This window comes from Mustela nivalis (assembly GCF_964662115.1).
Source record: "Mustela nivalis genome assembly, chromosome: 14".
Taxonomy (NCBI): Eukaryota; Metazoa; Chordata; class Mammalia; order Carnivora; family Mustelidae; genus Mustela; species Mustela nivalis.
The window spans coordinates 75675397-75699204 of record NC_139033.1 but is presented as its reverse complement, the minus strand read 5'-3'; the positions used below and the strand labels follow the sequence as shown (position 1 = coordinate 75699204).

At 42.5% G+C, this 23808-nt stretch overlaps 1 protein-coding gene across 8 annotated transcripts in view; it reads right to left on the bottom strand.

Moving 5' to 3' along the window:
• Window positions 1-23808, bottom strand: part of PTPRM (protein tyrosine phosphatase receptor type M) — a 749942-nt gene that overhangs the window by 60101 nt on the left and 666033 nt on the right. For all 8 annotated transcript variants that reach the window (XM_082697317.1, XM_082697320.1, XM_082697313.1 and 5 more), the window contains one exon: window positions 17581-17668. In XM_082697317.1, the coding sequence (XP_082553443.1) occupies window positions 17581-17668 (88 nt within the window). The remainder of the gene's footprint in view (window positions 1-17580; window positions 17669-23808) is intronic.

Sequence of the window (23808 nt, the reverse complement as noted above, 5' to 3'; positions counted from 1 at the left end):
CACATCCATGCTGCTTTAAAGATAAACAAAGAATGAAATACTACACACCTTCCACACTTCTTATTCTTCTCTGAAAATTAGGAAGGATTTATAATTATTTGCCTTTTACAGCAATTCTCATTAACTTATTCTTTTATCACTGACAGGCGTGAGGCATTGGCAGAGGTCTGAAACTTCCTCACTGAGTCTTGGGAATCACAACAGTCTTATTTCTCAGATTGAATGTGTAGCGACTTCACTAAATCACATACAAACCCTGAAATTTTGATGGCTGCCTTTGACATCCGCCTTGGCAAATGATAGTTTTTTTTTTTTTAATATTTTATTTACTTATTTGACAGACGGAGATCACAAGTAGGCAGAAAGGCAGGTGGAGAGAGAGAAGGAAGCAGGCTCCCTGCCGAGCAGAGAGCCCGATGTGGGGCTTGATCCCAGGACCCTGAGACCATGATCTGAGCCGAAGGCAGAGGCTTTAACCCACTAGGCCACCCAGGTGCCCCAGCAAATGATAGTTTTTAACCATGGCCCAGCCTTCTGGAAGGTGCAGACACACACCTAACTGGGCCCTTCCCTCGGTTCCCTAAGCAGATCTCTATTTCCTATGTGTGAGTTTCAGAGTCAGGTGTGTGGTTTAGAATCCCTCACCTGGAGTCTGGGGGACGTTACTACACCTATCTGTGCTTGAGTTTTCTTATCTGTAGTCTGGGTGACCACTTTTCTTATCTGTAGCCTAGTCACCACCTCAAGGGATTATTGGGAATATTAAAATAAAATAAAAAAGAAGAGGCGCCTGGATGGCTCAGTTGTTAAGAGTCTGCTTTCTGCTCAGGTCATGATCTCCGGTCCTGGGATCAAGCCTCACACTGGGCTCCCTGCTCAGCAGGAAGCCTGCTTTTCCCTCTCCCTCTGCTGCTCCCCCTGCTTGTATTCCCTCTCTTGCTGTCTCTGTCAAATAAATAAGTAAATAAAATCTTAAAAAAAAAAAACCCAAACCAAAAAAATATTAGAAGAGAGCCTCGGACACAATAAGTGATGGATAAATACCAGCTGTTGCCACTGTCGCGTGATGCGTCATGGACACGCGAACTGTTCTCGCTTCTCATCTGTACAGCTGAGGTCCACACACACGAGAGCAAGCCAGGAACAGACCCCATGTACGGTTGGAAGTTTTCCTTGAGGTGACCTACCCTAAGATTTAGTTTCTCAGAGTACATCTTGCTTAAAACCAGAGCCCCGCCCCACCCCAACCCCCCAGTGCTTGTTTTTGCTGGGGCCGGGGGAGGTGAGTCACTGGGGAGCTGGGGATGTGTGGATTGTTCTGGCTTTTGCATTTGTTGGGGCACACAGACAGTTACTGCAGAGCTGGGCGGTAAGCAATTTCGGCAGCAAAGCCATTTGAGCCTCCCGAATGAAAGATGTTCCAATAGACCTGAATCATGGCCATTCTGCACACATCAGGCTTTTAGTCAGCTCCTCTGAAGGGAGATTAGGTCTGCCTTCCTATACTCCTTGACTTTCCCTGGGCAGTTTTTTTTTTTTTTTTTAAACGCAGGCATCACATTAGAAGCTCCCAATCTTTAGAAGCAGAGCTCTCCTTGTCAGGAGATCTATTGTACCTCCTTGTCAGAATCCCCCTTCTCTCACACTTTATTTCTCTTAGAACCTGAGGATGAACGCCTCCCATTCCCTATGATTTACCATGCTTGGGCTTCTCAAATTGTTCTGGAATGTTCTGCAAAGGGACTTCAATCTCTGATAAGACTGCACTCTCATCTCCCATAAACAGAGCCTTTGAAATAGTTTCCCCATCATCTCCTACTGTTCAGTTGGTTACCTCTCTCCCTCTCTCAATCTTTTTTTTTTTTTTTTAACTTGGCTGCTATTTCTCCACATTTAATTGCCTTACTTACCCTCCTCCTGATGGGGAAACCCAGAAGACATATGCTGAGCATATTCCCTAAGCAGACAGAGACTGCTTTTGGTTCTCTTTATATGCCTGGTAGTATCTTCTCCTTATTCTAAGGCTGATTTTACTAGGTTGTAACTTCTTGGGGTCAGAGACCACATAGTGTCCATTTGGAACATCCCCGTTTCAGCCAGGCCCTGTGCCCAGCCCCACGGCCTCTCTACACAGCACTGCCTGCAGTGATCCCCCAACACACAGCAGGTGCGTGCAACCCCCTTAACCGCTCACCCCACTAACGAGAGCCCTGTCTCGACTGTCACTGTCTCAACGGAAGAAGGGGCAAGCTGTGGTCAGGCGAGGTTTGCTGGGGCTTTCGGGGGTGCTGGAAGGTCCTGTTGTGGACTTGCTTAGTGGTTTTATCTGTGTTTGCTTGACAACAAATCTGTTAGCCTGCATTTGGAGGCTATATGCCCTGCTCTGTAACTATATTTCATTCTTTAAAAATAAAAGGGTCCCTCTTGAGTGCATTGTGTTATGCGAAATAAACCCAGCCTGGGGCAAATATTGCATAATTCCACTTCCATGAGACACTAAGAGTAGTCATTTCACAGAGACACAAAGAAGAATGTGGTTGCCAGGGGCTGAGGGGAGGTGGGAAATAGTGAGCCAGCGTGGAGTAAATACAGACCTGGGGAAGATGAGAAAGTTCTGGGAGAGGGTGATGGGTTCATGACAATGGGAGTGAACTTGCCACTGAACTGGACACTCACACATGGTTAATGTGGTAAGTTTCATATTATGTTCATTTTACCACAACGTTTTTACAAAGTGAGAATCCACTTTCTCCACTCCTCCCTTGTAGAATACCCCTTCAAGTTTCCCTCTAAGCCTGGGTGTCCTGAGAAACAGCACCTTCAAAGCTGGGAACGGGCATGCCATGGACTCGCTGTCTTAGCACCCTCAGGAGTTCCCCTGTGACTCCCCTTGCCCTGATAAAGGCAAGGCAGTGGTGACAGTGACTCTAAAGCTTACCACTAGAGGACAACTGTCCTACATTATTGATGTGTACTCAGGAGATGGCTTAAGAATTACTGCAATGAGGTTGAGGAGGCATTGTTTTCTTTCAGTGATAAAATGTGTGAGTGTTGATAAGTCAGTGTATCTTAAGGCAGGGAGACAGAGAGTTTAACGGGGAGAATGGGCTGAATCTCTCGGAGGCAGGAGTTAGCTGTGGAGAACAAAAGGACATGAATTTTGCCCAGCGAGAAAAGGCTGGTCATTACGTGACTGCCCTCTTGGCTGTCCCAGGCCTGCATGTATCCAGGGAGTCCTCTGCCTTCCGGCGTACCCGTGAGAGCACCGTCTTTCCTCAACAGCAATGAAATAAAAAGCCTAGTCTCGCCATCACTCATGCTGAGTCAGAGGGAGGAAGGGCAAAAGAAGTAAGAGGATCTGTCCCTCCGGCCAGAAGAGTCTTCCCTAAACTCCTGCTGCTCCTCTGAGAATGCCTCGGTGACGGAAACTGGGATTCTTGGGCATCCTCTTTTAAATCAAGCTCTCCGTTGGTTATGGAAACAATAAATATAGATGGCTGGGCAGCACATAAGTCAGTACATGGAGGCTCACTGCCATCTTTTCTTAAAATCTCATTCACCTTGAATCAGAAGCCAATTAAGAGGACTCTCATACATCAGGCATTCTTTTAGGAAAGCTCAGATCCTTCTCCTGGGGCACACTTGAGGTGAAATACTATCCAGTGACAATGACGAAATGCCCAGAGGACATTTCCGGCATATGGCAAATATGGGAGATGCTCAGGCAAGGGATCCACAGAACTGCCGTTGCCCACTGGTTGAGCCCCTATCCTTCCACTTTGTTTTGGAGGCTGATTAGCGGGGGTAGGGCCTTGCTCAGTACTAGGGACTATCGTTTGGGTTGAAAGGAGGAAGAAGTTTGGAGAACTCAGCTGTTCAGGTATAAAAGTATGAGAAAGCCAATGGGATTTGTGGCTAACAACAGGTCAGCTGTTCATGAAAGCCAAGGGGTTGAGACTTTATAGATTTGCTATCTCCAGGAGATACAGCCCAGGAAGGTTGATAAGACCTGAGCTTTAGACTTATCAATTACCAAACCCATTTCTCCTCCAGTATGGGTGTTTTTCCCCCCATTATTCCCAAACCATATCATGTTGATATAGTGCAGCGTTTGGCTCTGGTGTCCCAGAGACTCTGATTCAAATCCTGGCTCTCTACAATTCCCCCCAATTGTGAACTTAGACCAACTCTGAATCTCTCTGAGCTTCATGTACAAAGAGGTTGATGATGGGCTACCTTCCCAGGATCGTTGGGACCAAGTGAGATGAACATGTCAACTGCATGGAGTATAGGACTAGTATAGGACTATAGTTTCCATTAAAAAGGAATTACCCCTCTTATGGGAATAAAAGTGACATCCTTGTTGCTTAGCAATTCAAACTACAAAAAGCCCAGGGTGCTTGTTTGGCAGTCAGCGGAGGAGAGGAAAACCTGTACACTCTAAGCAGCCAACCTTTTAGAAAGATGAGCTTGAGCTACTTTTGATGAGGAAACAGGATGAATATGCCCAAATAGCTCCTACCTCTTAATCCCCTGGCATCTATTCAGGAACTTGTCTTTTTATTTTAATATTTTCTTTTTAAATCAAGGCATAATTGACATACAACATTACATTAGTCTCAGGTGTATATCATAATATATGATATCTGTATATATTGTAAAATGATCACTGCAATAAGTCACTAGACAAAGTTAGACATTTTTTTACTTATTGTGATGAAAACTTCAGGGTTTACTCTCTTGGCAATTTTTAAGTATTACTACAATATTGTCAATTGCATAGTCACCACGCTGACATTACATCCCCATGCTTTACTTATCTTTCAGTTGGAATTTTGTGTCACTTGACCCCCTTCACCCATTTCACCTCTCCCTCAACCCCCCTCCCTCTAGCCACCACAATGTTGTATTAGTTTCAGGTGTACAACATAGTGATTCAATATTTATCTGCATTACAAAACGCTCAGCACAGTAAGTCTAGTCACCATCTGTTATCATGCAAAGTTGATATAATATTACTGGCTATATTCCCAATGCTGTACTTTTTATCCCCATGTCTTATTTCTTTTATAACTCGAAGACTGTACCTCCTAATCCCCTTCACCTATTTGGTCCTCCCCCCCACCTCCTCCTCCCTTCTGGTGACCAACTGTTTGTTCTCTATATTATAGGTCTATTTTTGTTTTGTTTTGCTCTTTTTTTTTTTTTAGATTCTAGATATAAGTGAAATTATACAGTATCTGTCTCTGAAAGACTTATTTCACTTAGCATAATATGTTTAGTTCCACTCATGTTGTTGCAAATGGCAAGATTTCATTCTTTTATGGCTGAATAGTATTCCATTATATCTATATATCTGAATGTATGTGTATGTATTCATAACCATTATATATATAGATAGATAGAGGTATATTTACATCTATTTATATATGTGTCTGTCTATCTAATACGTCTCTATCTATATTTGTGTGTGTGTGTGTGTATCTTCATTATTTATTCATCCATATTCATTCATTAAACCACTTAGGTTGTTTCCATACCTTGGCCATTGTAATGAAGTGGCTGTGAATACAGGAGTGCATATATCTTTCCAAATTAGATAACACCTAATAGTGGGGTTGCTGGTAGTTCTGTTTGTAATTTTTTGAGGAGGTCCCATACTGTTTCCATAGCGGCTGCACCAATTCACATTCCCACCAATAGGACACGAAGTCTCCCTTTTTGCCATATGCTTGCCAATACTTGCTACTTCTTGTCATTTTGATAACAACCATTTTCACAGGTACGCGGTGATAGCTTCCTGTGCTTTTGATTTGCATTTCCCTGATGACTACTGATGTTGAACATTTTTCATGGGCTTGTTGGCCATCTGTATGTCTTCTTTAGAAAAAACGTTTATTCAGATCTGCTGCCTATTTTTAAGTTGGATTTTTTCCCCTGGGTTATTTGAGTTATTTATATGTTGTGGATATTAATCCCTTATTGGATATATGATTTGCAAATATTTTCTCCCATTCAATATGTTGCCTTTTCATCTTGTTGATGGTTTCCCTTGCTGTGCAGAAGATTTTTATTTTGATATAGTACCATTTATCTATCTTTGCTTTTGTTGCCTTTACTTTTGGAGTCAGATCCAAAAAACCATCACCAAGACCAATGTCAAGGAGCTTACCACCTGGGTTTCTTCTAGTTTTATGGGTTCTGTCTTGCATTCAAGTCTTTAATTCATTTTGAGCTAATTTTTATATCTAGAGTAATATAGTAGCCTGGTTTCTTTTTTTTTTCCCCATGTGGTTTCCCTGTTTCTCAACACCATTTATTGAAAAAATAAATTTTCCCATTGTATATTCTTGCCTCTTTTATTGTAAATTAATTGACCATATAGGTGTGGGCTTATTTCTGGGATCCCATTCTGTTTCATTGATCTATATCTGTTTTTATGCCAATTTCATACAGTTTTGATTACTATAGCTTTGTAATGTACTTTGAAATCAGGGAGTGTGCTGCCTCTAGCTTTGTTTTTCTGTTTCAAGATTGCTTTCATTATTCAAGGTCTTTTGTAGTCCCATACAAATTTTAGAATATTTTGTTCTTTTTCTGTAAAGAAATGCCATTGGGATTTTGATAGGAATTGCAATGAACTTGTAGATTGCTTTGGGTAGTACAGATATTTTAACAATATTAATTCCTCCAATCCATGAAGACAGAATATCTTTCCATGTATTTGGGTCTTCTTCAGTTTCTTTCATCAGTGTCTTACTGTTTTCAGAGTATAGGTCTTTTACCTTCTTGGTTACATTTATTCCTAGATATTTTAATATTTTTGATGAAATTGTAAATGTGATTATTTTCTTAATTTCTCTTTCTGATAGTTTGTTATTAGTATATAAAAATGCAAAATATTTTTGTATATTGATTTTGTACCCTGAAAGTTAGTGAATTCACTTATTAGTTCTAATTGTGTGTGTGTGTGTGTGTGTGTAATCTTGATAGTTTTCTATATATAAAAATCATGTTTTTCACAAATAGTGACCATTCTACTTTTCCTTTCCAATTTGTCCAAATTGGACAAATTGGCCTTTTATTTCTTTTTCTTGCCTAATTTCTATAGCTAAAACTGCTAATACTTTATTGAATAAAAGTGGCAAGAGTGGTTGAGCAGCCTTGTCTTGTTCCTGATTTTAGAGGAAAAGTTTTCTGTTTTTCACCATTGAATGGGCTTTCCCCCATTATGTTAGCTGTGGCTTTGTCATATGTGACCCTTATTAAGTTGTAGTACATTCCCTCTATACCCACTTTGTTGAGAGGTTTTAACATAAATGGATCTTGAATTTTGTAAATCCATGCTGACAGCTACTTTTCTAAATACAATTTATTCTGTCCCTATCTAGTTCAAACCATTCAAGAATATCAACAGGGAACTGATCAACAGTGGTCTCTGTTGGGGAAGGTCATCGAAAAGATGTGACCAGTGGTTGACCCATGAGTTGGACTGGGTACTTGAAGTTCCTCACCCATCTCCCCATTATCCTTGGAATGTGGTTCTGCTTGCTTTTCCTTCTCCCAGAAGCTACTCCAAGGCATAGTCTTGAGATAGTGATACCGTGTTGAGAACACTTGCACAATATAGGTGACTGAAGCTAGCTAAGATCTCTTCATAAACTTCTAAGATTTGGCGGGCAGATGCAGGGATCCTCTCATCTTGCTGCTACCCAAGACAAGCTCTGTATATAAAATCCCTTTACTTATTAAAATTCCCAACTACCATCCTGGAGTGCCCTGCCTCTTTCTTTGTTCTCTCCCTTTCCTCTGTGTCTGGGAGCTGGTTTCAGAGGACACCCAGGAAGCTCGAAGAGGGTTGAGAACCAACAGTCTTATAAAACAATGGAATATGATATGATCATCAAAAAGCATTTCTATGCTTTTATTTAATTTTACTTAATTTCTTTACCTGGGAGGATCTCTGTGACATATTGTGAAGTAGAGGAGGTTAGAAAGCAGCATGTCTTTTAAGAGTCTATCTATATGAAATAATTGTATATGTGTGTAGAAATGTATACTGGGATGAGGGTGGGAATTCTGCTGGGTGGGAAAATTTAGAGTCATATTTATTTTCATCCGTATGATTTTGTGTATTAATAGTCTACACAGTTTATACTGTCTTTATAATCAGAAATAAAACAATAAACCTATTTTTACTTTAAAAAATAAAGGCAACAACTTTAGGCAAAGAACAGAAAAAAGATCAAAGAAACAGAAAAAAAATATTAGTAGGGATCAAACATTGTTGGTGAGGTTCCGAGCAATTTCCCCCAACTTTTCATTACTGCATAATTTTTCTATAATGTGTATGAATTGCTTTTATAAAATTGGGGGGGGGGGAAGATACCCATTTAGCCATGGATGACTGGAATATGATCAAAATCCAACAAATGTTTATATTATAATCACAACTCAATGTTAGCCCATCAAAAAGGGTAATGAACTCTGACGTTTTGAGAAAATCTACATAAAACCCTTGTTGCTATGCTTCTCATTCCTTTAAAAAAAAGCCTTTACAATAAGAAATAGGGCAAAACAGTACTTTGGGGTAAGAAACAGGCACATAAAGATGTGGTATAAAGCATAAGAAACAATTGCTTACTACTGAAAAGTTCTAATCTGCTGGTATTTTCCCCCACGTATGTATACTTACGTATGCAAGTGTGTATGTATTTATGTATATGTATGTGTGTATGTGGGTATTTGTGTGTGTGCATGTGTGTATTTATGGATGTGTAAGCATGCATTTATGGATGTGTGCTTGCATACACTAGAGGTTGGGTAACGAGATATTTAAAGCAGGTCTCTATGCTTAACTCTAAGTCTCTAAAAAGGTTTAATTATGCCCTTTTTGTCACATAACATTATATTTAAAACACCTCTAAGTAGCTTCAAATATTTTAACATTTCCATTTTAAACATGATGGATATGGTTAATAGCCTTGCAATTCACTTGTATGTGATTAGATATAACTAGGCGGTGGAAGTGGAGTGTGTCATTGATAATATTTCACCTCCAACCCACTCTCATTCTGCTAACTATTGATGACATATTTAAGGTAAATTGGAACCACAATGATCTAAGTAACATTTGCCCTCTGAGAGGAGAATCAAAATTAATTTTAATTATAATTGATTTCTGCAAATAATGGCTTTGCTTCTCTGTGGTTACACACTTGCCAAGGACTATTGCTGCACTGGTCTCGAGGTACAAGATGCAGAAGAGACAAGGGAATGTATGGGAGGTGCTCAGCCATCTACCCCTGTGTGACCTATATGCTGGCCTGGTGTCCCTGCTTGTGCCCACCTGGATGATCAGGTCATGCTAGTTCTGAGCACCAAGCAAATAAGGAACCTTTGAGTTCAGTGGTAGGTGGCTTCATGTTCACTTTTGCTCTCTCTGTTGGTTTTATGTGTTACTCAGGCTTGCTGTGTTTATTGCTTATACCTAGACCCTTGAATAGGGAGACTTACTCTTTAATCTTCAGTGTCCTGGCAGGACCCCTGACTCTTACTTTGTCTAATTCTTCCAGATTTTTTTTTCCTTCCTAAACATGTTGTGTTGATTTGTTTCTCCCTTATTCTCATCCATCTGATTTTTAACACCAAGAGCTCTCCCTGCCAAACTGTACCTAACCAACTAACCCCTTGTTCCTACCATCCTCTCTTCAACTGTCTTTATTCCTACGCCAGATCATGAGGGTAGTAGATTCCTGAGAAGTGACACTGTTGGAGGGGCTCCAATGGGAGAGAAAAGCATAGTGCTATGCAACAAAACCCTGGAAGAGTAGTTTTCAGCACGAATATCAAGACTGGGACACTGGTTCAAAGAATCAGATGGGAGAGATTGGGTCAAAGGTTTCACTCTCCTCTTAGATACCTCATTATTAGCTAGGAAAAAGGAGTAGGTGGGCATGGGTAACATGAGGATGAAAACCAAAGCTCAGAAGGGACCCTCTTCTCTTCCCCTTCGTAAAGGTGTCTGTCCTCCCATCATGTCCTCACCCATTGTCTCCTCCCTCCCACCCCCCACCTACGCCATTCAAAGCACCATTTGCTAATTTCATGAACAATTCTCATGTTGTTACATCAGTCTTCATTGCACTACGGACACCCTCACTTCTCCATGAGATAATGCTCCTTTGAACACATTAGGCAGTATTGCCTGGTAATTCCCTATTACTGAAGCCCCTCCACGCTGGGTCTTAGGCGCTTGATGCCCTCCATGCTTCCTCCACACATAATCTTATCCTGCCAATGGTTTTAACTGCCATTCTGTGCCCCAAGATTCACTCTTTTCTATTTGGGCCCAGATCCCTCCTCTTTGGGTTTCGAAGCAGTCAGTATAACTGCTTACTGGACATTTCATTTGAAGGTTTCACAGGTATCTGGGTGTGTCCCCAGATTCAATTTATAAGCTTTCCCTGGTACTGCCAACACATCTATCCCTGAGCTTCCCGCCAAATCTGGTTCCCTTTCAGTGTTACCCATTGGAGTAAATGTCCAGTTCTTCCACCGGTCTATCCATCCGTCCCTGACTGTGCACCACTCCTCCCGCTGACCATCCTCCTGTGAGTTGGAAACAGAAGCATCACTGACTCCTCTGTCTTCCTTGCTCTACATCCAATCCATCTGATCATTTATTTCTCTTGAATCCATCTACTCCTTTTATTTCCAGTCCACATTATCCTTGCTTTTCACTTGGGCAACTGAAAGAATCTCTTAGTGTCCCCTTCCAATTCATTTTTCATTTTGCAGTCAGATTAAATTTTCCAAATGCTTATCTGATGAACAACCCCCTCCCATCTCCTCAAAAACCCTTTGATGAGGTTTCCCTTTGTTTTCTTAATGAACACTGACATCCTTAATCTTCCCTGGAAGGCCCTGGAGTTCTGGCTTTCACTTAGATACTCCCCACCTGCTGCTGGCCTACCTGCCCTTGCCCTTCCCAGCTCTGGCTACCTGGCCTTCTTGTAGTTCCTCAGACTCCAGGGCTTCTCTGATGTGAAGGATGTGTTCACATGAGGCACTCCCTGTCCACAACACCCGTTTGCTCTACCCCTTTACTCAGGGATCTTCCATTTCACAGCATTTCATTCCTTTGGAGAGTCATTTAAGTCTCTCCTCCCTTGCCCCTTCCCTGGAAAACATCAGGGGCTGTGTCCACTTTGGGCCACCACAGTCCCTCCAGTTCTTCACATTTTCACTCCCCTTGTTTGCCCTCCCCCTGCTCCAGTGACACTGGCCTCCTCACTGCCCCAGGTCTGCCCCCTGAGAGCCTCTGCCTGTACCTGTCCCCTGGGACAGGCCTTGGCTTGCATCTGATCCTCTCAGGGAGGCCTTTCTTGACCACAGTTTAAAAACTGTCACCTCTGCCCCATGTGTCTCCTTTCCCAGCTCCATTTTCCCTGTTACACGCCTCACTTTCTAATAAGACATATTACACAGTTTACTTGGTGACTTTTTCTGTTACCCCCAAAGAATGTCAAGTGCTATCTAGGCAAGGAATTTTGTTCTGTTCCCTGCTCTGTCTCTGACACCTAGCATAGTGCCTGGCATGTAACAGGCACTCAATATTATCTGTTGAAAGAATTCCTCTAGCTTGACACAGAGCCTGGCACATGGCAGACCAATATGTCTTCCTTGAATGGACCATAGAAAGCGGGGGAGGGAGCTTGGAAAGGACCTGCAGATTTCTAGCTCCTTATCTTCAACTGCCAGCCTCCAGAAAAGAGGACCCTAGGCTTCAAGGGGTTCCGTTAGCCAGGAGTTTTGGTGTGTATCTTAAGCTCAAAATTAATTATAATTAGGAAACATCGAGAAAAGCAGGAGTTCTGTTTTTGTGGTGTGGTGAAGAGGGGTGTTTTTTTTTTTTTTTCTGCAAAGGACTAGCTCAGCAAATTTATAATGTAAATAAGGGAAAAGTTTAACTTACTTAAGAGCAAAAGCCAATAAACAGTTTTTAAGCCCCATTAAAACCATTTTATATGCAAACGATATTGCAAAACAATGAATGTGATCATTACCAACACTTCCTATGTTCTCTGAAAGAGCACTAAGGAGGATTTCTAAGATACGTTGACTGAACCCCCCAATTCCTTCTTCTCACTGGTGGTCATTCCTGAGGCCTAAGTGCTAGGAAGTAGGCTTCGCAGGCACAATAACCAACTCCTTGACAATCACATCATTTTTTTTAGGGTGGAGGGAGATGGTTATACACCTCCCCATGCCTATAAACTGACGTGGGTGCATACACAAGCGGGATTTGGATAAGCATTTTTATTCTTTTTATCTCAAATCCGTCCGCCACTCTAACAATACTGAAGATTTATTTTCACTGTTGGAAGTAAAGACACATAGAGAGTCTCCAATGAAGCAGCGCCCGAATGAAATGATTCATCAGAACAACCTGGGGCACTCACGCCGACTTGGTGCCACTCCTTAGGACTGCGAGCCTGAGTGAGGCTGGGCGAGAGCAGGCCCAGGGCGGTTCTGGGATTCAAGGCAACAGCTGTGGTGTTTTTTGCAACCCATGGATAGTATCAAACTTACCCTACCAGCTGTAGATGCCGGTGGTGTCTAAGGATTTGGATACCCTACTTAAAAAGCATTAATAATTGTCTGGAGGAGGCCTAAGTGATATGCCAACATAGAGCCTTGTACAGAATTACATAAACGATCACAGTTCTAGAGGGATTTCCGAAAACAACAGGAAACTAGATGAAAAGATTATAATTTGCCACAATGCAGAGGAAACTCGAAGGCATCATGCTAAATGAAATAAGCTAGACACAGGAAGAAAAAACCTGCATGATTTCACTTATATAGGGAGCCTAAAACAGTGGGACCTAGAGAAGCAGAGTCTAAGGGTGATTCCAGGAGTGGGTGGGGGACCTGGGGAGATGTTGACCAAAGGATACAAAGTTGCCATTCTGTGGGATAAATCAGTCTAGAGAGCTCATGTACAGTGTGATGACTATAGCTAATGATCCTATATTAAATACTAGAACTATTCCAGGAGTGTAGATTTCAGTGATTATTTCATATGTATCTAGTACATGAAATCATCCTGTGAGCACAGCAGAATGAACAGACTTGTCCACCTGCTACATGATCTCCCTGAAAGTAAGGTAACTTTGTGTGTCAGCTAGACTTCAATACAAAGTAGAACAGAATAATTCTGATACATAAAAAAATACAAGGAAAAAAGCAGAAGATAACACGTGAGCACAGAGACTGGGCTCCAAACGCCACAGCAACTGAGAAGGAAGAATGGGAGCCTGGATGCTGGTGTAGCCGGGGCACAGAAGTGTCTTTTCAATGTGGTCTTCAGAAAAGCATAAGAACAAATAATGCAACCAGATGAAGAAACACTGAACGACAGGGAGGGAACAGGATGGAAGGCAGGTGAGAGGTAGGAAATCAGCCTGGGTACAACCAGGCAAACCACCCAGAAATGGAGCCCAGAGACCCTGTCTGTCAGGGCCTGTCTTGTTGTGTAGAGTCATGCTAACAATTAGGGAGCAAGATGGTGCCTGCTACTGCCTCCCCGCTCATCATTTGGAACTTGAGGCTTCCAGATGTTGATATCTTTAAAAATTTTTAAATAACCTCGGAATCCGCAAGCTGAAGAGTAAAGAGCAACTCAGGAGAAATGAGAAGATGTGATTTTTTTCCAGCTAACAACAATCAATGCTCTTATGTGGCATTTAGTTCTGTTTCCATAATAGGTGAAACTCAGGAAACTTGACACTGAGAAGGTTCGTGACTTAGCCAAGGTCACTTGGTTAGTGTACCGTGGGGCCAAGACCCCAACTGCGTCTTCTAGCTCCAAATCCTGTGTTCTTCTCTTTTGCCTAAAAGGCCTTTCCTCATCAGTCCACTCCTCACCCGTGTACCCTTCTCCTATCAGTTCATGCATGCCTTGGTCTGCTTCGGCCCCTAGATTGTGAGGTCATGGAATATTTGGGGCCTACAGAGGGGGGGTTTAAAGCCGTCTTTCCTAAGTGAAGGTTCCTGAGGGCTGGAGATGATGGTGAAGATGGTAGAAGTGAGCCGTGGGTGGCAGAAATGAACAGTTGTCCCAGCGGGATCTGTTTGTCTCTAAACCAGGAGTCAAGCCCGGCACTCTATGTTTTGAACTGAGACTGGCCAGCCGGTGAAGCCTAAAGGATTTATTATCTGGCCTTTTTCAGAAAGATCTGCCAAGCCCTGCCCTAGATGCTAATGGCTGGGTGGGCAGTGTCCGACTATGTTTAATCATCCTTCGGTAAAAGTGCCTAGCATGGTGTCTGGCAAATAGTACGTGGTCAGGAAGTACTTGCTGAATGAAGGGATCAATTATTTGGTCTATTTGAGCACACACTCTCAGTTCAGCCATGAGGAGAAATCAGGTAGAAGAATGACATTCAATGTTTCTATGGAAAACAGAGACACACCCAATATCTAGTAGGTCAAGGTAGAAACAAGGTGGGTGGGGCTTCTTGAGGCCTTCAGTGTAGGCCATTCTCATGTTCCAGGAGGGGCCATACCTCTACATGGGTGTATTAAGATAAACTTTCCCAAATAATTAAACTAGAAAAAAATATGTTTTACATCACAAAAGGACGACACCTCCTCGTGTGAACTCAGGCTGGTCATTTTGTCTCTCCATGCCTCAACCTGAAGATGAGAATAGCACTTAATAGAATTAAAATATTTGATATTTGCATAGAATTTGCAGCTTCAGTGTCTTCACAAAAAAACCCCACAACAGTATAAATTTGTATTTCGATCATGCTGGGAGGTGTTTTGGACCACGCTGATCTCTTGTTCAGTTTCCCATCTCACCCTACGTTCCAACGTGCTGGCCAGTGCCCTGCAGCCAGCGTTCCCCTAGGCCAGACCAGGCAGGATGTAGGCAGTCTTGTCGCCTACTGCCCTTCTCACACCCAGATCATTTTTAAATGTCCTCTGACATCTTGTTTATCCATTTTGAGCTAGGGGAGATTTAATGATAATAGGTTAACAACTAATCCCTACAGGAGACCCTGCCCCCCCATCCTTCTCAGACAATAGACCACAAAAGTCGTGAACAAAGAGCTTCTGCAGGAGACCCTGAGAATTTCTCTACAGGAGTCTGCAGGGGTCAGAGGAAGGGGGGTAGGGCCAAAGTCTCTACCAGCTGCTTCTTGTCACCTACACCTGCCTCCGCAGACCACGATGCTAAGGGAGAAAAGCAAATTCAGGCACCATAGCAAGCCGGCAGGGACCAACAGTCCAACCGTGCATGGCACAGCAGTTATGAAAGCAGTTCGTGGGTTGGAATCCTGCCTCCACCTTTATGGACCCTGTAACGTTTCTCTATGCCTTACCTGCCTCCCCTGTGCGACAGAAACAACCAGGTAACCTATTTCATGGGAGAGAGTGAGTTAACACGTGCCAAGTGCTTACAGTAGCATCTAGCATAGAGGAAGTACTCAACAAATGCAAGCTTTTATTATTTTTTTTCATTCTTCTTTCAGAAATATTCCTCAAGTGCCCACCAAGCACAGGTAATGAACTTGGCTTCAGGAAGGAGCAGGCTGAGAGTTCTACTGAGCAAAGGACGCTGCAGCTCTGAGCACACTGATAATTGCCTTCATCGACACTGGCTTCTGTGAGTGCCCAAAGAGGCCCACATCTGGGATGGTAGGGGGACTATAGGACAAAGGCTCCCCAATAGCCCTTTCCACCTGGTACGGAGGGAGGCCCAGGGCATGCTGGAACTGCCCAGTTTACCTTGCATATCCCCTTGGAGCTTGCTGCAGTGCTGAGTGAACTCCTGGAGAGAGCCCTGGAAGCCATGATGAGAAATCCGGATCCTTCTAACAATGCAAAGCTTTAGCAGCTCCCAGAGACATGAAGGAACTTGGAGAGATCTCTATTGGTCAACCAATTCCTCCCAGGACCATCCTCCGGCGAGAAATCAGGTTCCCCTTCCCTGAGCCCAGTGGTCCTGCACCCACAATTCCAGCCCGGGGCTGTGTCATCTCATGGGATTGGCGTCACAGTGCTCTGTTACCTGCCCACCCTGCCTTGTCCTGCTGGTGGGGCACATGCGTCCCTGTCACCGTGGGATCCTCACCGTGGGCCCCGTGTCTGGTGCTCCACAGTGTTGACGGGATCCACTGAGGGGCAATAAAGCCTTAGATCTTAGGGAAGCATATGTTGACTAACAAGGACCCTGACACCACCACTTGAACCGCTAAGTCAATGAACAGACAAAACACGAAGCTAGCACTTGTCACCTGCAACACCATGTTTGGGACTTAGGAGCTGCCAGAGGGAGAAGAGGGCAAGCCCATGCGCAGTCAGGATGGTTCGCTCCTATGATGTGCAAACCCCACGCTCTCCTTGTTGACAATCAAACATATGTCCATTTGCACCGTCCAACAGTGGCACCCACTCGTCTCATGTACTATTAAAATTCAAAGTAATTAAGTGAAAAACATTTTAAATCTCAGCTTCTCAGTGGCACCAGCCTCATTTCAAGTGCTCATGGGGCACGTGTGGCTACTGTTTCGGATGACATAGGGAGGGAACACCTCTACAATCACAGAAACTCCGACATGGCGGTCTCTCTTGTCCTTCCAAGAAATGTTAACTCAGACAAATAGAAGTTCACTGCACGTTCACAATCCATACTACCCAAAAGTTTCCCATTTGCTTTCTCAAATTGCAGTAAGACAAGAGAAACTCCAAGCTCTCCCACTCTATTCCCACATTGTTTGTTTGTTCGTTTTTTTGTTTGAATTTATGTATCTTCAGAAATAGTATTCTGTTGGTACCTGTCAGAACCTTGGGGGCAGTCCCGTGTGACTTGGAGCAGTTTAACGCAGGGGATGGATGGCTCCGGCCCCGGGAGAAGGAGGGTCATCAATCTACCAGGTGTCTCAGCATCGTTATGGAACATTAATGAGGTTGGGCTCGATTTAAAAACCATCTGAGGCATTACGGATTGGTAACATTCAGCTTCACAGGAACTGGGAATTTCTAAGATATAATCCTCCCTCTTTTGCTAATGAGCGTTGTGATACAGGGACTATCATTTAACTTCTGAGTTTCGGTTTCCTGTCCTTAAAATGGGGCTATTACTGACCTACGTAACCCAAGTGTCTGGAGGATTAATGAGTTAATGCTCGTTGAGAACTCTGAGCCCCTCGCATTAAGGCGTGTGGCACATCATTATTTCCATTCATTCCCATGTAGCAGCTGGGAAACATTAGGACTATTATGTTTACTCCTAAAAGGCATTTTCTTTCTCAGCATTTTAGCATTACCTATGTTACCCAAACCCTAAATCTGAAAGTAAAACTAGCCCCACAGCAAGACACATGGATGTAGTGGGGGTACTTAGGTAGTTTTCCCTTTCTTTAATACGAGCATAACACCAGCTTTTCCAGAAGGATGAAGGCGGTAATTGCACTGTAAATTCTCGCTGCGTGAGGTTGGTGGTCAATCTTAGCAGATGCAGAAAAGAAAGTTATACCACAGCACAATTACACTGTCAACACTTACATGCGATGATATTCCCATATCTGTTCTTCATTCTGTTTTCATCTTTCTTCGCGGAGTCCCATGGTGCAGACTGCCCTTCAAAGAAGCTCTGGAAGAAAGAGAAAAGTGACACAAAGAATTACAATTTGGTGCAGTAAACACAGGATCTTAAGGATGGAGGAGTTTTTAAGAAATGTACGGCAAGGGTCAAGAAGGGAAAGGATGTTCACAGGAAGGAGAGGAAGGATTAAATACCTTGTTTTCCTTCACTTAATACGTTATAAACATAGAGGGGGGCTGGAGAGTGAACCTGTAATTTATCATATAGTCCATTAAAATGGTGGTGCTCACTCTATCCGATTTTAATTTAATACAGAAAAAATTAACATTCCTCTCAATTTCTTAATTATACTGCCATTTTTCAATACTCTCAAGAGATACAAAGATATCATTTTTCTACCTAATTGCTAACCGAAAGAAGGTGATTTTTTGGTTGAAACTGAGAAGGTAGGGAAGCTATGACTTCATGCCTTCAAGGCTAAAATCCTGTAATAAATTCTGCCAGGGTTTTCTCTTCATTTTTAATGGAGCTTATATGTCCATTTATTTAAGGATTTGACATTATTATGCCCAGGATCTTTAATCTTCATGTTATTAGTCAGATATATGTTTTTTCTGTTCAAGTTATAATGAAAATGTCCTTTGGTATCAGTTGACAGGTGAAAAAAAAGCTGGGACTTTTATTTCCACTTTGGCTCACATTCCCTTTTATCCTTGCGTAGCCAAGTCTATAAAAGGTGAGGGGAAGAAGGATGGAGGCAAGAAGCAGTTAGTCAAACTGACTTCTTGTCTTTGCCACGGCTACTCTTATACTTCTTGGTATCAAGTGGGAGAGAAGATGGGAGGAGGAGGAAGTAGGCAGAGCTGACGGAGAGGGCACCGTTCTGAGCTACTGTAGGGCCAGAGGACATGGTGTCAGGAACTCACACACTCAAACATGCCCAGGATGGCTTTTCAAGTTCTTTCCAACTAAAGCCCCTAATTCCTGTCTCTTACATTGTTTGGCCATCTTGGCCATTTCCAACCATTACCAATATTCAGTGATTAGTCTGTGGTTCAACAGAACCTATTTATTATCTCTTTCTATGGCTCCAGCGGGGGCTCATTAGTTAAGCAGCATGAGTACTGCGGCAGTGGGTAGGACCCACCTGTTCTCAGACCCCATGAGAGAGCCTTACCACTGGCCTACTGCACAGGACCCGACCATGCCATGCACGGTGCTCAGCTTATTCTAGTGTCTCTGTCACCAGTCTGGAAACTCCCTGAGACTTTACAGGGACTGCGTGGTTGTCACTGTTGTCTGGGCAGAGCCTGTGCCTCATGGTAGAATCCAATAATTCTTTATTAAGTGATTGAGCGATTGCAGTGTTTGGTGGTGGTCTCAAGATAAAGTTTTACTTGTACAGCTTAAGTGTGTGAGGGGCTCAAATACCTGGAAAATCTGCCTATGTACAGTTTGTGAAGTCCACACCTTTTCCATGACCTGATGCGTATTGGTCCTGCTATGACCATTTGGCTCAGCGCCCATCACAGAATGGCTGGAAGAGAGCCCTGTCCCAGGTCTGCGCCCCTGGGACCGGTCCCTCCATGCAACAAAGCAGGAAGAGCCCCCCCCCCCCGCTTTCATGACAGGCAAGAGAGAAAAAAATAACACTGTGTACATAAATGTTACAGTTTTAAATTGCCTGTCTTAATTTAAGGTATCTTAGTCATGGTCATCCTCAACAACTTATTACCATAATAGTTTTTACATTATATTTATCATTTTGAGAAAACATGGCAGCAGATCAGGATCAGATGTACTATGTAGCTCTATGAATAGGGCCACACCATATGTGGCTAATTGAAGGGTAAATACTGCACTATGCAGGACAGATACGAGGAAAAAAACCACTTTCAGGTTATTAATCAATTAAGTCAATAGAAATACTAGCAGTAAAAAAATCACTCGTTAATTCCCTCAAGAACAAGACCGTCATATGATAAAGGATTTATTCAGACATGGAACTTCTATTCTGCTATGAAATATGCATCTAAAAATAGCTTCGGGGGCTTTTAGAGTCATACTCTTTTTCTGAATAGTGTCTCTGTTACTCTATGAACGACAATCATTTTACAGTTGAGTAATAACTATTATCTGACTGCCCTCATAACAATTTAATTCTCCTTTGAGGGTGTTGTGATGTAATTGCCAATTTCAATTCCCTCTGCCTTTCCCACCCATCTGAAAGTTCTTGGGTTTTGTTTTTTTTTGTAGAAAGATGAAGAAGGGAGTGGCCTCTGTGGGGGGCCTTGACGTTTTCCAGGAGAATCCATGGCCGCCAATGAACACTATCACAGGGCGTGTGTGTGTAAGTGTGTGTCTCTGTGTGTGTGCGTGAGTGAGAGAGAGAGGGTGGGTATCAACAGTGGACTGGGAGAGAGGCACTTGTCTAACAAAGATAATGATCCCAGGTCACCTGAGGCAAAGCCCTCCTCCCCAACAAGAAGATGCTCTCCTCTGAGGACCACACGCACACCACAGCTGTTTCTTTACCATCTGGGACAACCTCAGGCCTTCCGATACTATATTCTTATTTTAACTTGTTTGTATTTGTTTATTTAAAATGTTTATTTATTCATTTTTTAAGATTTATTGATTTATTTTTAGCGAGAGAAAGAGAGAGAAAGTGGGGGCTCCAGCAGACTGCGCTGAGCGCAGAGGCTGACCCAGGGCTCGATCTCAGGACCCTCAGATTGGAAACCAAGAGCCAGACACTCAACCTACTGAACTCCCCTAGGTGCCCCATGACAGCCCTTGCTTTTATAAATAGTTACTTTAATCTCATTGTTCTTATGTAACTGGTGACCAGGAAACAGAAAGAAGCCAACAATGCAATGATTACCCCTTTCCACTGGAGCAGGGCACGTAGCTCAGAGCATTTTTTTTTTTTTTTGAAGGTGATGGCCAGCTTCACTGGTTTCATACCTTTATTTATTTATTTTTTAATTATTTTTTATTTTCAGCATAACAGCATTCATCATTTTTGCACCACACCCAGTGCTCCATGCAATCCGTCAGCGCATGTTTTTATAAGGTGAGGCCAAGTGCTCTCCAACTCGAAGCCCTTATTTCGGTGCACTTACTAAGTGCTTGCAGAATGAACAAGGCCACTGTCTCAACTACAGCTCCCGAGAGTGGTCAGGCATGGAGGGATGCCTCCCTGCTCTAAACGCTGAGGGACACCAGCTGCAGAAGGAACACCACCAACTCGTAACACACAGGCCTGGGTCAGACCTCCATGTTTTTCTGACTCTTAATCCACTTCTCTTTCTGTATTCTCCCCTGTCAAAGACTTCCAAGGGGGAAACAGTGTTACATCTACTTAAATACACATGGGCAGCAACTGCTTTCCACATCCGATTACATCTCTTTCTCTCTAAATGAAGGTTTGCAACAAGAGAATACGAGAGATGTCAAGTAAACTTCAATTAACTGTTGATTACTTTTACGAAACAGGAAATTTTCTTATCTCATAGGATAATGGGATCATGGCAGGGAAGCAGCAGCAGCAGAACAGAAGTGGGAGGGCATTCTTGCTACAAGTCTTCGCAATTCCCCATCCAGGAATTACGTGAGTTACGTTGAAGCGGCAAAATGTTATTTTTTTTCTTAAAAACAAAATAAAACACAACAAAAAGAGCTGCTCCAAGAAAAAGATGAAATGACTATTGCCATCCATGGTACCCTGACTCCCTATGGACATTGTGACAGGGTCCTGCATTTTCTGGAATAGGTCTGGATGCAATTATATAGCTAATCTCCCCATGAATACATTTGCAATTATTAGAACCACATGTCCTTATCTTTGGCTTGGAAAATAAGTAATAAACCTATGGGGAGCACAGAGATAGGAAACAAGGGCTCTCTGGACTGACTAACTTGGCTTTTGTTTCCTTTTGTTATGGTGATAAGCATTATTTTTTATTTTCTAACATGGACCCAGTTTTAAATATTATAGCTTTTTGTAACCATACATTGCCTGTTTACATTTCTAGTTAGAAAACGAAACTTTATCTACAGCTCTAGAGCCATTGGGCATTCCAAGAGACTATGACATGATGCAGAGGTGTTCCACACTGTGAGCCCCTGTTTTCCAGGTTTAGGAATTCTAAATAAGAATCATCATCAAGGCAGGAATACACCTCATTGAGGCTATAGAATACTGTTTCCTATCTGGCCCACAAGGAGGCCTGGCATAGACATGTGACTCTGACGCAGCAGACATACTTACTACCTCTATTCCCCATTCTCCCAAGAGACTGAGCTTTTTTTTTTAGGTTTCATTTATATATTTGACAGAGTGAGGAGCAAGAGAGCAAGAATGAGCAGGGGCACAGGGAGAGGGAGAAGCAGGCCTCCCATTGAGCCCAGAGCCTGACAGCGGGACTTGATTCCAGGACCTGAGATCATGACCTGAGCTGAAGGCAGATGCTTAACCCACTGAGCCACCCAGGTTCCCTTAGACTGAACCTTTTTGACCTTAGGTGAGCCTTATGACCCACCTCTCTCTCTCTTTCGGCAGACCATGAGATGGACAGTTAGTTCCCGATAAACCCTCCAGTGAAACACATCTCACTAAAATTAAGTAATATCGTTATGCAATCTTTCTATTATGCCCTATTTCACATACCGTTTGGCTTTTAAATATTTTTTCTTTTTCCACTTTTTCTGAGATATACTTGATATACAGCCCTATATAAGTTTAAGGAATACAGCAAAATGGCTTGAGTTACATATCATGTGAAATGATTCCTGCTGCAAGCTTAGTTACCATCCATCAACTCATATAGGTATTTAAATACTGTTTAATAAATTAAGCAAATCAATATACATTTTATGTGACTTTCTTCTGTGTATTTTTCTTTGGGTAAGATTCTTTAGCTATCCTTTTTTTTTTTTTTTTTAATCTTTAAGACAGTCAAAAGTTTTATGTGTCCATTTAAAATTACATAAATTGCCTGATGTTTTGAGAAGAATTCTAATCTGAACCAATATTTTTGGGACCATGAGTTATGGCCACATATTTTATGTGGTATCTAGAGAAGGGCTGTTCCTATCAGATTTGTTGAAAGTAAAGTCAACAAGTTTTTGAATTTTCCTGGTGTTGAGTAAATTGAACTCCACTCCCTTACAAACATAGTGATCTGAAGGGGCACCTGCACCCAAACATTTATAGCAACAATGTCCTCAACAGCCACACTCTGGAAAGAACCCAGATGTCTAATGACAGATGAATGGATAAAGAAGATGTGGTGTATATATATGTATATACAATGGGATACTATGCAGCCATCAAAAAACCTGAAATCTTAACCATTTGCAATGATGTAGATGGAATTAGAGGTTATCATGTTAAGTGAAATAAGTCAATCAGAGAAAGACAATTATCACATGATTTCACTGATACGTGGAATTTAAGAAACAGAAGAGAGGACCATGGGGGAAGGGAGGGAAAAATAAAACGAGACGAAATCAGAGAGGGAGAAAAACCAAAAGAGATTTTTAACCACAGGAAACAGACTGGGGGGAGGAGGTAGCTGATTGATGGGCATTAAGGAGGACACTCGATGTAATGAACACGTGATGTAATGAACACTGTTGTAATGAACAGTGTTATATGTAATTGATCGATCTCTCAACTCTACCTCTGAAACTAATAATACAGCACACGTTTAAAAAAAAAAAAAAGAGCTCCATTCTTGAAGGAACCAGAGGATTCCTAAGCACATGTCAATATCTGGCATCTGTCCGGAGAGGGCAAGGGTTCTCTGCTTACTGCCCCTTACATTTCCCTGTGTCTAAGACAAACCCTTGTATTCAGGTGGAAGTACAACCACCAACTCCTTCATCTCTTATCTCGTAGTTTTCGCTTGATGGTTAGGAGCAGGTTCACTAAAGTCAAATTCAGCCAAAGCACAGGCATGCTTTCGCAAAAGAGGTCCGAGAGAGAGCCAGTGTGATGGGTAAGGGAAGAACGGCTACAATCATCCCGTAGCAACCAGTGATTTTGTATCCTTGGGGCAGCCACATAACGACAAGCTTGGGAGACCGACGATGACAGCCCACACTCCCAGGACACTTTTCATGAGAGGAATTTAAGATACAATATGGACATTAAGGCAATATTTAGTGTTTAGCGTTGATTT